The 15,829-nt window shown below is 33.1% G+C and overlaps 1 protein-coding gene across 1 annotated transcript; it reads right to left on the bottom strand.

Moving 5' to 3' along the window:
- Positions 1 to 14,018: 14,018 nt before the first annotated feature.
- On the bottom strand, positions 14,019 to 15,140 carry LOC122406475 (uncharacterized). Its single transcript, XM_043411945.1, has 4 exons — positions 14,834 to 15,140; positions 14,404 to 14,728; positions 14,190 to 14,330; positions 14,019 to 14,104 (listed from the first exon to the last, which is right to left on the bottom strand). The coding sequence occupies exons 1-4, from the start codon at positions 14,835 to 14,837 to the stop codon at positions 14,074 to 14,076; spliced, it is 501 nt and encodes a 166-aa protein (XP_043267880.1). The 5' UTR covers positions 14,838 to 15,140; the 3' UTR covers positions 14,019 to 14,073.
- Positions 15,141 to 15,829: the final 689 nt, after the last annotated feature.

The raw sequence follows: 15,829 nt of genomic DNA, 5'->3' as shown, positions 1-15,829 counted from the left end.
TAATTTGGAATATTTATCCAACAAATCGGAAACTTTAATTGAAAATTATGATAATTATTTTCAAGAAAAAAGTTAATGAAAAAAAGTCATAACGGAAGTTACGTGCAGTACTAAAATGTTATTCGAAATATAATCTCCGGCGACAAATGAGCGTTGAGAATCCTTGTCGGGCTCACAACGTTTTATCAAAATTACTAAAAAATGAATGAAAATAAAATCATTAAAAATTCACATGAAAATCATTCGTTACTTCAATAAGGTACACACTTTAAAGAATCGATTCCCCTCCGACTTTCAGGATCTCCTGGTATTATTCACAACATTCAACTTCGATTGGATCGGTACAAATTATGTTCAAATACGTCTTAAACGTACTTGTCCGGCCCATCACTTTTTATTCAAATTGCTCATTCGAAAATAAATCAAAAACGAAGTTAATGCATGTGTTAATATTAAGGAACAGTAATTCCCGAGAAAATAATTTTCCTTCGAATCACTCTTGTCAAAATGAAACGAAAATGAAAGATGAAGTTGATTAATCTATTTATATTGTATGGAGTCATAATTCACAACAAAATCATTTTTCTCCAAATTCCAGGAATCCACGTGTCGTACTCGACTAGTGATATTTATCAAAATGTGTACGTGACTATAGAAAAAAAAAACATTTCATGGCTGAGTAGGTTCGAAAATTTCTAGTAATGTGCCTGATTATTTCTCATTTTCATTGGTTCTTACCGAATGGTATGTGTTCACTGAAGAAAATGAGAAGTGGATATTGCTATACGAACTTGCGAAAAATCAAGTTCAAATTACTTGGAGATATTATTTTTATTTCTATCGATTTTATTATATTTGTCATTATAGAACAGTCCTGATTTGTTTTCGAATGAGCAATTTGAATAAAACGTGATGGGCCGGACAAGTACGTTTAAGACGTATTTGAACATAATTTGTACCGATCCAATCGAAGTTGAATGTTGTGAATAATACCAGGAGATCCTGAAAGTCGGAGGGGAATCGATTCTTTAAAGTGTGTACCTTATTGAAGTAACGAATGATTTTCATGTGAATTTTTAATGATTTTATTTTCATTCATTTTTTAGTAATTTTGATAAAACGTTGTGAGCCCGACAAGGATTCTCAACGCTCATTTGTCGCCGGAGATTATATTTCGAATAACATTTTAGTACTGCACGTAACTTCCGTTATGACTTTTTTTCATTAACTTTTTTCTTGAAAATAATTATCATAAATTTCAATTAAAGTTTCCGATTTGTTGGATAAATATTCCAAATTATCAATAAAAACTTGGCCTCCAATTGATATCATACATTTTTATACTGCATGTAACTTGGATAGTACATTTTTCCATTTGTCCAATATTTATGAATTTTTTGAAAATTTTTTATTTTTCTTTACAGAATTTTTTTCGATTATTTTTTATTTTTGTTAAATTTTTTTGAACTTTTCAATTTTTCGTTTATTATTTCTATAGAATTTTTTTCCTGTATATATTTATCCACAGAAATTTCAGAGTTCGCCGGTATCTGCTGCGGTTCAATGTATCTGCGCAATGAGCTTCGAAGACAGCAATTTCAAATCTATCCATAAATGAGCAACTGAAGACTTTTATAATCAATTTTTTTCTTCATATAGATGTTACAGTTAGAGTCAAAATGTAAAATGAATGGCACAGTATTTAAATTGTATAGTTTGCAGATTTTTGCAGTATTTTAACGATCCGAATCTACAGCATTATAATGAAAAGTTGTCAAAAGTCATGATGTTACATTAAAATGACATAGCGCACATTGCATTCAGCAATTCTGTAAGTTTCTGGGGATGTTGGTAGGCATCATATTTGATCGCATCCAAAACTGAGCAACAGTAGACTTATCGGAATGAATTTTTTTTATAATAATTCCATATTTGTAGTTTGCAAAGTGGAAATACTCAACATACATGTCATTGTATAAGTTTTGTTATCAAAATTTGTGTTTGCATACCGCATTCCTAAGATACGACTTTTCATATCATTAGCAAAAAAAGCATCCAAAGGCTTTCTGGAAAAGTTTCCAAATTTATCACTCGACAGACCTAATAGGAAAAGAATAACTACACACTATACCAAGACCAGATTTTTTTTTGCAAATCTGATTTACAAAATGTGCAATTCAAGAACATGGTTAGAAACCTCTCGAATCATGTTACCACAATCATCATGAAGGAGTAGAAAATCATAGAACACATATTAGGGAACGAATTAATAATATGAATCGATCCGCTGCAAACTGAGCGGGTGAAAACAAGGATCGGAGAGGGCAGAGCCAAACTGAATATCAAGCAAAATATGGGGATGTTTAAAAATAATGACGACACAAGAAATAAATTAGAAAATATTCATTCAATTAAAGTTTCTAATTTCATTCTAACAGTTGCGTGTATTTTTGTTCTATTTATTCGTATATATAACCTATGTACACATGATATATAACCACGCCACTGACAATTTATTCGCACTGGACAATGTTTCTCGTACTCTGGTTTAATTGAAGGATTATTTCAGTTAACACTTATTTCCAATCGAACGAAATAATGAAATCTTGAAAAGTTTCGTTGACATATATGCATCGCGCATTTTTTATATCACGCACACATCACAGACTACATTTACGCGGCCGCTTTGATACCGGTTTAATATATCACAAATAACAAAATAAATAGTAATATGCACTTCTTTAGATGACGAAAATTATTTTTTTATTGATCCCGCACGCACTTCGCAATGTCGAAACTCTGTTCATACGATCAAAAACTGACACATGGTTTGTACATATATATATGTATATCCGTCGAATTTATGACTGCTGTTACCAGCTGTGCTGCGCCGTGTGCTACGTTCTGAAGTTGACGTCAGATTTCCAATCATCAACAACTAATTTCAACAATCAATCACAACGTCTAAAAATGGATGTCGTCAGATCCATTGAATCAGAAACTCGAGAGCATCAAATTGCCTTTGATGGTGTTTATAAATACAGACGCATAAATTCTTGAATGTGTTGGTAACTTTTGCATAATCTTGAGCCCGTGCAAAGTTTTTTCTCAGCAATTACAACACCGATCATGCTGATTTAGGGCGGAATCGAAAGAGAATTACTCAATTGGCTTAAACTTCAATTTTCAAGTTGCTAAATGGCTCCTGAGCTTCGTAATTCAATAAAATCACATGCCAATTTTACCCCCACCACGGCGAATCGTTTTATTCAGAGAAAGTATAGTCTCGGCGAGAGTCTCGGGCCAGCAGACGACAGGGCTGTCAATGTACTTGTCCCGAGACTCTACCGAGTCTCTTGATACGACGGATCACCCCTTATCTTTTATTATGGTAATATATAATGGAACTTGGTTCGGCAAGTTTTTAAGTGTTCCCTTTCAAATGGTATTGAAGTTTGTATGACTGATATACAGCGAATACTTCCAAACTTTGATATTTCTGTGTTGCAGCATGTGTGCCAATCATTCAAATCATTTCCTCCAACCGTATCATGTAATCTAGAAAATTCATCACAAAAGCCTTCCGCATTTCTAGATACTTCAATTTTCCTTTTTCTACTCCATTGTGAGTTTTCGAATTTCTAAATTAATTTCTGAATTGTCCTGAAATGGTTTTTCTCCAAAACCAATGCAGGCACCTTAAACGTCTTTGAGTTCTGTTGCTCTGTTGAATTAAGTTCGCTTAGTTTTTTTGCTGCTTTGAGTTCTGGCTTAATAAATGTTAGAAGTTTTCGGGTACTTTTTTTCAGCAACTATCAAACTGTGGATAATTAGACCTCAGCGGCCACTTACAAACTTTGGAAATATATTTCATTGAGGTCACGTTTTGGATGAAATGAAATCTCTAGATTCAGAATGCAAAAGCGACATTTAAAGTGGGCAAATCGGTTGGATTTTTCGTGCCTTGAATTTGATCTATCTTTCATTTGAATTTTGAAGAAAAGGGATAAATAAAATCTGTTCTATTAAGGAAATCTTTACATCAGTACTTTCTTGGTATGAAGACTTAGAGAAAATCGCCAAAGGCCAAGGACAGACAGGTGACGAAATATTTTCAGTACAATTTTGACGAAAAATATATCTTTTGTCGCGGAAACCAACGTTATAAGCCGAAAATCATATTACAGCCCACGAGACGCATTTCTTCTCTCTCTTGGGTTCCTATTACACAAAACATATTAGAAGATAAGGGGGAAAATCACCAACGTGGAAGAAGAAACCAGTGCCCAAATATTTCCAGTACAATTTTGACGAATAATAGGTAATTTTTCGTGGAAACCAACGTTATAAGCCGAAAATCATATCTCGGCCCCCAACCCGCTTTCTATCATTCTCTTGGGTTCGCAATAAGCATAGCAAATTATAGTAGAAGAAAAACAATAGCCCAACTCCATGGACAGACCTGTGACGGAATATTTTCTGTACAATGTTGACGAGAAATTTGTTGTTTTTCGTGGAAACCAACGTTATAGGCCGAAAATCATATCTCGGCCCGCAACACACTTTTCCCCATGCTCTTGGGTTCCAAATAGACGAAACATATTAGAGTACAAGGAAAAAAATCGCCAAAGTCCAAAAACAGACCTGTGACGAAATATTTCCAGTACAATTTTAACGAAAAATAGATCTTATTTCGTGGAAACCAACGTTATAAGCCGAAAATCATATTATGGCCCACAACACGCATTTCTTCATGCTCTTGGATTCCCAATAGACAAAACATATTAGAAGACAAGGAGAAAAATCACCAAAGTCCAAGACCAAACCAGTGCCGAAATATTTTCAGTACAATTTTGAAGAAAAATTGGTCTTTTACGTGGAAACAAACATTATAAACCGAAATTCATTTCGCGGGCCTCATCCCGGATTCCTCCATGCTGTTGAGTTCCTAATAGGCATAACATATTAGAGTATAAGGAAAAAAATCGCCAAAGTTCAAGAGCAGACTTGTGACGAAATATTTTCACTACAATTTTTACGAAAAATTGGTCTTTTATGATGAAAACCAACTTTATAAGCCGGACATCATACCTAGGGAAAATAAGATTGGGAAAAGTACATTGAAGGTCCCTTATTTGCTGATAATTTCATGAAAAAGATTATCCCATAAAAAATGTTCGTATGAGAATGGAATCTATAAAAATGTACTAAGCAAATAATTCATAGAAATTTATACTAAAATCCTATAACCGTCATAACATAAATGAGGAACTTTTGAGAAAAAAGGCGTGATATCAAACCATAAACTTCCCCTAGGGAAAAAAAGGTTAGGACAAGTACATTGATGGTCTCTTGTTTCTGGATGACATAGAAAAAAGATTTAGAACCAGGAAAAAAATTCTATAAAAATAATAAACGAAAAATTGAAAAGTTCAAAAAAATTCAACAAAAATAAAAAACAATCGAAAAAATTCTGTAAAGAAAAATAAAAAAAATTCATAAATATTGAAGACATTGAAAAATGTACTATCCAAGTTACATGCAGTATAAAAATGTATGATATCAATTGGAGGCCAAGTTTTTATTGATAATTTAGAATATTTATCGAACAAATTGGAAACTTTAATGAAATTCATGATAATTTTTTTCACGAAAAAAGTTAATGAAAAAAAAGTCATAACGGAAGCTACGTGCAGTACTAAAATGTATTATATCAATTCGAGATCAAGTATTTATCAGTTATTCGAAATATAATCTCCGGCGCCAAATGAGCGTTGAGAATCCTTGTCGGGCTCACAACGTTTTATCAAAATTACTAAAAAATTAATGGAAATAAAATCATTAAAAATTCACATGAAAGTCATTCGTTACTTCAACAAGGTACACACTTTAAAGAATCGATTCCCCTCCGACTTTCAGGATCTCCTGGTATTATTCACAACATTCAACTTCGACTGGATCGGTACAAGTTATGTTCAAATACGTCTTAAACGTACTTGTCCGGCCCATTACTTTTTATTCAAATTGCTCATTCGAAAACAAATCAGGGCTGTTCTATAATGACAAATATAATAAAATGGATAAAAATAAAAATAATATCTCCAAGTAATTTGAACTTGATTGTTCGCAAGTTCGTATAGCAATATCCACTTCTCATTTTCTTCAGTGAACACATACCATTCGGTAAGAACCAATGAAAATGAGAAATAATCAGGCGCATTACTAGAAATTTTCGAACCTACTCAGCCATGCAATGTTTTTTTATCTATAGTCACGTACACATTTTGATAAATATCACTAGCCGAGTACGACACGTGGATTCCTGGAATTTGTAGAAAAATGATTTTGTTGTGAATTATGACTCCATATAATACAAATAGATTAATCAACTTCATCTTTCATTTTCGTTTCATTTTGACAAGAGCGATTCGAAGGAAAATTATTTTCTCGGGAATTACTGTTCCTTAATATTAACACATGCATTAACATCATTTTCGATTGAGCAATTTGAATAAAAAGTGATGGGCCGGACATGTACGTTTAAGACGTATTTGAACATAATTTGTACCGATCCAATCGAAGTTGAATGTTGTGAATAATACCAGGGGATCCTGAAAGTCGGAGGGGAATCGATTCTTTAAAGTGTATACCTTGATGAAGTAACGAATGACTTTCATGTGAATTTTTAATGATTTTATTTCCATTAATTTTTTAGTAATTTTGATAAAACGTTGTGAGCCCGACAAAGATTCTCAACGCTCATTTGTCGCCGGAGATTATATTTCGAATAACTGATAAATACTTGACCTCGAATTGATATAATACATTTTAGTACTGCACGTAACTTCCGTTATGACTTTTTTTTCATTAACTTTTTTTGTGAAAATAATTATCATGAATTTCATTAAAGTTTTCAATTTGTTGGATAAATATTCCAAATTATCAATAAAAACTTGGCCTTAAATTGATATCATACATTTTTATACTACATGTAACTTGGATAGTACATTTTTCAATGTCTCCAATATTTATGAATTTTTTTTATTTTTCTTTACAGAATTTTTTCGATTTATGCTCTTCCGAAAGTTATTCATAGTCAAAGTCTAATAATAGAAGATTTTTTATTTTTGCCCTCTAGTGGAACTGGTTTCAGATTAGGATAAATTGCCACCTGATTTAGCATAAAATATCGCAGGAACTTTTTTGGAGATCATGATAACGTGATTCTCATTGATTAAAATAATCTCATGGAAACATTTAGATTATTATATAAATATACTGTTTCAATCATGGACTATGTTTACACGGCGCTTTTATTCTAGTTTTATATATATACAGACGTTTATATGAATCAATAGATATGTATTTTGTATTTTATTGATAAACCGGAATAAGAGCGCCGTGTACATGGGGTCATTGACGTCTCTGCAGTAGTTTTATTCTTATTCTTACAATTCCATTCCTTTTACATATGGAAGGGTTATCTTTCCAATTTTTTTTTTCAAATCGAATTACGCGACTGGATAGGTTGAAAATTTACTGCCTTTCGGACTTGTTTTTTGATGGAAAATAGCTATTCTCAATAATCAATTGTTACGAAAACAACAAATGTTAATAAATAAATTAAAAACGCCAATCTGGAACTGGAAGGGTTGAAAATTTACTGCCTTTCGGACTTATTTTTTGGTGGAAAATAGCTATTCTCATCAATCAATTGATATGAAAAAAACAAATGTTAATAAAAAACGCTAATCTAAATCAATTTTATGCTTTGACATATGATAAAAATCCCGAAGCCTATTACAAAATTTTCGTTTTTTTTCTGAAACACATTTTTTTATAAGATTCCAAAAATAAAAAAAATTATTGCGACGATTGCGTTAATGTGTTTCAAAATCTGAATCTATAGCAAACATTACGAAGTATTTCCAAATCAAAATCTGAATCTATAGTAAACATTACGAAGTATTTCCAAATCAAAATCTAAATCTATAGTAAACATTACGAAATATTTCCAAATTATAAACTCCTTTCCTATCCGTGAAATGGATGAAAATTACCATTTTTCTCCAGAAAATGAGTTCGAATTTGATATCTATGACAAACACTAAAAAAAATTTTGAAGAGCTGAAATTCTGACGCACGTCCTGTTTCATGATTTTCGAACTACTGAAGAGTGTTTTACCCAATAAAAATCTTAATATGCTGTTAAAGTACAGAAATCAAATATATAAATTGAAAACTCCAATAAAAGAAATTCTCTATAAATCAATGATAAAAGAAATCGTAGTATCAACGACCGTTTACACGCATTTTAATACCGGTTTTTACTACATCAGATTTTACTAAAGCAGACTCAAAGCGGCCGTATAAACGTAGTCACATCTTTGCCGAAAATCTTCAAATTTAAATAAAATTCAGGTTCGACCTTATATAACTTTGAAAGAATTCATTCATAAAATGACTAGAGACCTCTTTTAAAGAGCATTAAAAAAAAAAAATAGCGATAAATGGCAATTAATATTCACAAAAGGCTCATTCATACCATCATCCTAATCAGCAGTTACTAAATAGAAGTTCATGAAAAAAAGAAAGTAGATTTTTTGTCAACTATATATACCAATCATGATTAATGTCAAGTATATAAACAACTTGCAAAGTGCAACACAAAATATAAAGAAAAAGCTCACAACATTGGACAGTGATTGCATCTGTATAACATGGCGTAGAAAATTACTTTTTAAAAAGTATCTCTCTTCATTTACTCACTATTCTTTAAAATAAGGAACTTCACCGTCAAGTTTATGATAATCTTGAGTGCTCTCAGAAAGCTTGATCGACCAGTTTTAATTTGGCAAACTCAAACAAACACAGGCATTCCGGGATATCAAATATTGGATGACCGATCAAAATGCAAATTTGCTTGTGCAAAACCATAAGCGTCTTGTCAATAAAGTTCTTATGGTATATCAAGCGATTGACCATGTTTATTTAGCAATTGATTTAATAATAAAACAAGGTGAAATGCTGACTTTTGCCAACACAGTCAACTACCTCGATCAGCCAGCTTCAAATGACCAAACTTGAATATATGCAATACTGAAAGGTTCCATCGAAAGACCACTAAATGCAAATTTTATAGTCCAAAGCCATGATAAGTGCGTTGTTGATAAACTTCTTATGGTACCTGGCGATGCAATACGATTATTTAGTTTTATTCAATTGGATGACCGATCAAAATGCAAATTTGCTACTGCAAAACCATAAAGCGTCTTGTCAATAAAGTTCTTATGGTATATCAAGCGATTGACCATGTTTATTTAGCAACTGATTTAATAATAAAACAAGGTGAATTGCTGACTTTTGCCAACACGGTCAACTACCTCGATCAGCCAGCTTCAAATTACCAAACTTGAATATATGCAATACTGAATAGTTTCATCGAAAGACCACTAAATGTAAATTTTATAGTCCAAAGCCATGATAAGTGCGTTGTTGATAAACAACGCACTTATCATGGCACTAAATATGGTAGCTGACGATGCAATACGATTATATGGTTTTATTTATTAAATTTATACACATAGGTTTCCTTTATCTACAAAAGCTTCAGTGCTGCGTAAACACTGAAAATTGGTACAAAAAGAACGCTTGGAACACTAGAGCACAAGGGGCAATAGAAAAGATAGCATACTTAGTAGAGGTGAAGAACAATGAGGTCTTGAATGGTGCACTTGTTTCCGATCTACAGATTAATAAGAACATGAATAATTTTCATTACCTTGAATCAGAAACAGGATGATGTGGGACGTTGAAGAAAAAGAACTGGAGGCTTTCTCGATAATACAAGTGAACCGATCCAAACAGTTTATACCTAGAGATATGTGAAAAATCACAGAAAAGTAAAAATCATTCGAATTATGCATGCACAGTAGTTGTATTTCTCTTCATTATCAAAAATCGAAAAATATTCAGTCTACGATACGATAAATATAATAAAATACATAAATGAAAAAAATATGACTCACGAGGGTCCAAAACATTACTTCCATGAGCTTATATAAAAAATTATTGCATCTCTCAACAAATCAGTCCCTGCTTATATTTCCTTGAGAATTTAATCATTTACAAATAAATGGAAAATCAAAATATTGAAATTTTCTGAAAAAATGAAAGCGTGAAAAGAAAGGATAGGAGCATTATTATTGTATAAATACTTACAAATTGTATATCCAACATAAGAAAAATTATTCGATAAAAAAATTGTTCCATAAGAAAAATTATTCATTAAAAAAAATTACTTCATAAGAAAGATTATTCCATAAAAATAAAAAAAATTATAAACCCCCCTGAAAATTATTTCAACACAACAATTAAGAAATAAATTTACAAATCAGGAAATTATATCAAATTAAATAAAAATAAAAATCTAAATCAGGAAAAAAACATTATATAGAAAAAAATCAAAAAAACGTTAGCAAAAGTCAAACACACCACTCAAAAACATTGAAAATGTAAAAATAAAAAAATCTCGCTTGAAAACGTTTTAAACAGCGATGCCACATTCTTCTCATCTTATTCTGATAAAGGAACATATAAGTGAATTAAAAAAGTTTCGATCTAAGTTACGTGCAGCATTAAAATATATGATATCAATTCGAGGACAAGTATTTAATATTAATTCGGAATACTAACTCTTACGGGACATATCAGGTACTTTGGAGAAATTTTGTGAATCAACAACTTTACCATCTAAATTATGTGCAGTTGTAAAATTTATGATATCAACTAATGGACAAGTATTTTATTAGCCATTTGCAGTTTTAACTTTATGGAATTGTTCTAATATGCGTTAAGAATACTCGTCTAGCTCAGGTTGTTTTATGGAAATTAGTAGAAAATCAGCTACTATAGAAAAATCTCAAAATCTTGTTTCTAATAATAAGAAGGATGCCAACCCAATTTTTTTTAATAATCAAAACATTGAAAATTGTGTTTGAATGAGAGTTGAGAATACTCTTCCGGCCCAAGCAACGGTGAAGTCGGGAGTTACTTTCCGACAGCAGAAAATTATAAAGAAACCGAAACCTTCCTGTCCATGACTTTTTGGTAAATGGCTAATCCAAAAAAATCTCATCGAAGGTAAAGTCATTTATTACTCTTCGGCGTTAAAGACTTCTAAGAAGATTGATTCTTTTCCGACTTTCAGGACCCCCTGGTATTATTCACAACAATATTCGACGTCGATTGGATCGGTACAAATTATGTTTAAATACGTGATAAAAGTACTTGTCCGGCCCATCACTTTTCATTCAAATTGCTCATTCAAATAAAAACCAGGGCTTTTCTAGAAATGATGGATCACAAGTATGCACACAGAGAGCAAAAATAAGATTACTTTCCGGTAATTTTAACTGAATTGCAAATTTCAAGAGAAAAGGAACCGGATTTTCTGTAATATACAAGAGAATATTATTTATCAATGAAAAAAAATTATTATTTATCAATGAAAAAATACATTTTGTACAATAAAATTTTTCAAGCGTCCAACAATAAGATTATCCTCCAATTTATATTGTAATGTCTATAATTTTTACTTCTCATTTCTTTTAGCGAACGAATTCTATTCGGTATACGAACTAACTTATCCTATTGCTGAGAACATGAGTGATAATAAATCGCATTTCAATAAATTTTCGAGCGCATTCGGTGGTACAATTTTATTTTCTTATCACGTACATAATTCTAACTCGTTATAATTAACGTCGAAAGATGAGTACGCCCAAAGATTCCCTAAACCTCGGAGAGCCGTGAAATTCTAGTGAATATATTCTCCCTTGGAAAAGATATCAAGAGATTCGGTAGAGTCTCGGGACAAGTACATTGACAGCCCTGTCGTCTGCTGGCCCGAGACTTTCACCGAGACTATACTTTCTCTGAATAAAACCATTCGCCGTGGTGGGGGTAAAATTGGCATGTGATTTTATTGAATTACGAAGCTCAGGAGCCATTTAACAACTTGAAAATTGAAGTTTAAGCCAATTGAGTAATTCTCTTTCGATTCCGCCCTAAATCAGCATGATCGGTGGCGTATTTGCTGAGAAAAAACTTTGCACGGGCTCAAGATTATGCAAAAGTTATCAACACATTCAAGAATTTATGCGTCGGTATTTATAAACACCATCAAAGGCACTTTGATTCTCTCGAGTTTCTGATTCGTTGGATCTGACGACATCCATTTTTAGATGTTGTGATTGGTTGTTGAAATTAGTTGTTGATGATTGGAAATCTGACGTCAACTTCAGAACGTAGCACACGGCGCAGCACAGCTGGTAACAGCAGTCATAAATTCGACCGATATACATAAAAACTTCAAAAAAATTCAACAAAAATAAAAAACAATCGAAAAAATTCTGTAAAGAAAAATAAAAAATTTTCAAAAAAATTCATAAATATTGGACAAATTGAAAAATAAACTATCCAAGTTATATGCAGTATAAAAATGTATGATATCAATTGGAGGCCAAGTTTTTATTGATAATTTGAAATATTTATCGAACAAATCGCAAACTTTAATTGAAATTCATGATAATTATTTTCAAGAAAAAAGTTAATGAAAAAAAAGTCATAACGGAAGTTACGTGCAGTACTAAAATGAATTATATCAATTCGAGGTCAAGTATTTATCAGTTATTCGAAATATAATCTCCGGCGACAAATGAGCGTTGAGAATCCTTGTCGGGCTCACAACGTTTTATCAAAATTACTAAAAAATTAATGGAAATAAAATCATTAAAAATTCACATGAAAGTCATTCGTTACTTCAACAAGATACACACTGTAAAGAATCGATTCCCCTCCGACTTTCAGGATCCCCTGGTATTATTCACAACATTCAACTTCGATTGGATCGGTACAAATTATGTTCAAATACGTCTTAAACGTACTTGTCCGGCCCATCACTTTTTATTCAAATTGCTCATTCGAAAACAAATCAAAAACGAAGTTAATGCATGTGTTAATATTGACCCTCTCAGACCGAGACCTATTTCGCGTTGACGGAAAATGTTTCCCTTCATAATTTTATCTCAAAATACTTTCTAGTTTCCGAATCCATTGTGACATTTCAGTTTTTTTGTTGGGAAATATGAATTTTTGAATGTTCGCTGCGCGCAGCACCAGGTTCTTGGGGAGCAAAATCAGGAAAATTTACGAATGAATCTAGCACCGAATACCTTAAATACATCATATTAGCTTCCCTTTGAAAGGAAATAACGTTTGGAGTACGAAAAAAGAATGTATACCCACTTTTCTTTTGCGATAACTAAAGCACCATTTCACACAACGCCAGCTCAACATGAAACTCCGACTTCATATTGATATTTCGATGAGTTAAAGCAATTTATCTCTTGGTTTAGGAGTATCTAAGGTGCAATCTAACCTTGCTTCATGGGAATAGGCAGTTAGAACCCCGACGTTACTGACCGATGCAGTTTTATTGGGCCTGGAAGCGCGTGTTGCGTAGAAGCAACATACGGTCCGAGAGGGTTAAGGAACAGTAATTCCCGAGAAAATAATTTTCCTTCGAATCGCTCTTGTCAAAATGAAACGAAAATGAAAGATGAAGTTGATTAATCTATTTATATTATATGGAGTCATAATTCACAACAAAATCATTTTTCTTCAAATTCCACGAATCCACGTGAGTAGACTACATACAGGTATGGCGCCCCCCACTCCTATCCCCACTCCTTCCCCCACCACAACACCCACCCACTCCAAGCTATTTTTTCCCTCTCCACAGGTAAATAGCTTGGTGGTCAGGTGCGAGGGGGAAGGAGAGGGGATAGTGTGAGAAGTACCATACCTGTATGTTATCTACTTTTTATGTTTTTACCTTATTAATTAGGATGATGATGATGATATTGATGATATTGATGATGATGATGATAATGACGATGATGATAATGATGGTGATGATGATTATGGTAAAAGAAAAATTTTTCCGAAAACTCGTGTAGATTCAAGACTTTTTTACTTTATTTTTTTGTTTAATTTTAATTTCACAGAAATTTATTTTGCTTCGATTCGCTTCTTCTTTCTCCTGAAACAGAGAACAGAAAACAAATTTTTTAAAAATATACTTTTTTCGAATAAGATTTCCATTTTTTCAAAAAACTTATACTTACGGGTCTAATTCTTCTTCTTCATCACTCTCCAAGAGAGCCACTCTCTTGAGCTCATTTTCCAACTGCTGAATGTTCGGAGGGCGCGGAGAATCGAGATCAACGGGTATGAGCCTCCATTTTAATTTCTTCCTCGTTTCCTCCCTGAAACATTTATAAAACGCATTACTAAAAATTTTAAATTCGTAAATAATTAAAACTACAAATAAAAACTTACTGTTTTTCAGCATCCTGCATAATTTTTGATTTTTTGAAAATTATGTCTGTCCAAGCGGAAGGCTCCGATGTTCTTTTCCTGCTGGTCTTCTTCGCCTTCCTTCGTTTTGAAAGTGCTCGCGAACGAGCTGCTATTTGACGAGTTTCAAAATCAGTGGCCCCTCGCCGATAACTCGGCACAATTTTTTTCTCCGGTGTAGTCAGAAGCTCGGGGGTGACGTCGTCATAAATTAAATATACCCGTCTTTCTCCATCCGTCACCTCTACCCAAATATCTGGTATTGGCCAGGGATCGGATGGAGAGACATAATCCTCATATCGAAGCGCTGGAAAAAAAAACTTGATTAAAAATCACGTCACTTATTTTCCGCACTTACACATACACAAACACTATACAAATTCGCGAGTTCTGTTTTAATTTTTTCACTTACGCATTGTGTCTCACGTTTTCAACTCGATTTGATCACTTCAAACACTGGACTGTTAATGAGGTAAAAATTATCCGAATGAAAGGGCTGAACACCTGCCCCCACTCCATTCCAATGCTGAATCTGCAGTTTGATGTCTTAATATGTTCCCAGGATGGTACCGAAACTAGAGTGCTTGCCGCTATCTTTTTTTTACTCGCGTTTTTATTTGATGAGATTTATTCGAAGAGATTTATTTGTTCGTATAATGATTTTTTAAAGAGTTTTATGTTTATAGTTATAACGTAATTTATTATTGAACGCTTATTGATTAAACCTAACTACTACAAATTATTTTCCGAAAAATTTAATGTGATTTTTCCTCGTAGACTGTTACGAGATGACAAATTTCAAAACGGAATAGTGTAGTGATTTCGGAAATCACTGCTTCCATCGAATTTCGTACGAAATCAGGGTATTGTTCACCCATTTTTTGCCGAGTTTCTTCCATTATTTTTCCCAAGTAGTCTTCTGTCTCAAGGATTCGCATTACATCCTGCTGCCCGCCGCTTGCAATGTGGAGATCATGGGTGGTGGAGATTATGATGGTCACACACATATTTACTGCTGCACTCTCACGCTCAAGTTTTTGTACATGAGCGTCGATGCACTTGCTGACTTCTTTCAACTTCCTGAAGGTCGATCCCTGTAGGATAATATTGCACTGTCGAACTCCGGTGGGAACCTCTCCAATTGCTGGCATACTAGTGTTGCTGAAGCAGACTGCTGATTGTTGAAAGCAGGAGGTAAAAACAGTGCAATGCGATCCATGAACGATTTTTGTTCCAAGCATTCTTTCAGCGTCCCAGCGTGGCCCTCCAAAATAATGCGAAATTCGATCGTAGTCCGATTTAAAACTTTGCCATCCCTCGATATTGAGAGTTACTCCGATGAAAGAATTTGTCAATAATTTGATGGTTGGCGTAAGAATTCCGGTTTTAGGAGAAAGCTCAAAACCCG

This window comes from Venturia canescens, chromosome 2, assembly GCF_019457755.1.
Source record: "Venturia canescens isolate UGA chromosome 2, ASM1945775v1, whole genome shotgun sequence".
Taxonomy (NCBI): domain Eukaryota; kingdom Metazoa; phylum Arthropoda; class Insecta; order Hymenoptera; family Ichneumonidae; genus Venturia; species Venturia canescens.
Note: the sequence above shows the minus strand (reverse complement) of the source record. Positions and strands in the feature narration are given on the sequence as shown.

What these genes read in the sequence shown, in the direction of transcription:
- LOC122406475 (XM_043411945.1), bottom strand. An exon ending in ATGCAGGATGCTGAAAAACA is followed by an intron (nt 14,331 to 14,403) that starts GTAAGTTTTTAT and finishes TAAATGTTTCAG; the next exon opens with GGAGGAAACGAGGAAGAAAT. An exon ending in GAAGAAGAAGAATTAGACCC is followed by an intron (nt 14,105 to 14,189) that starts GTAAGTATAAGT and finishes TCTCTGTTTCAG; the next exon opens with GAGAAAGAAGAAGCGAATCG.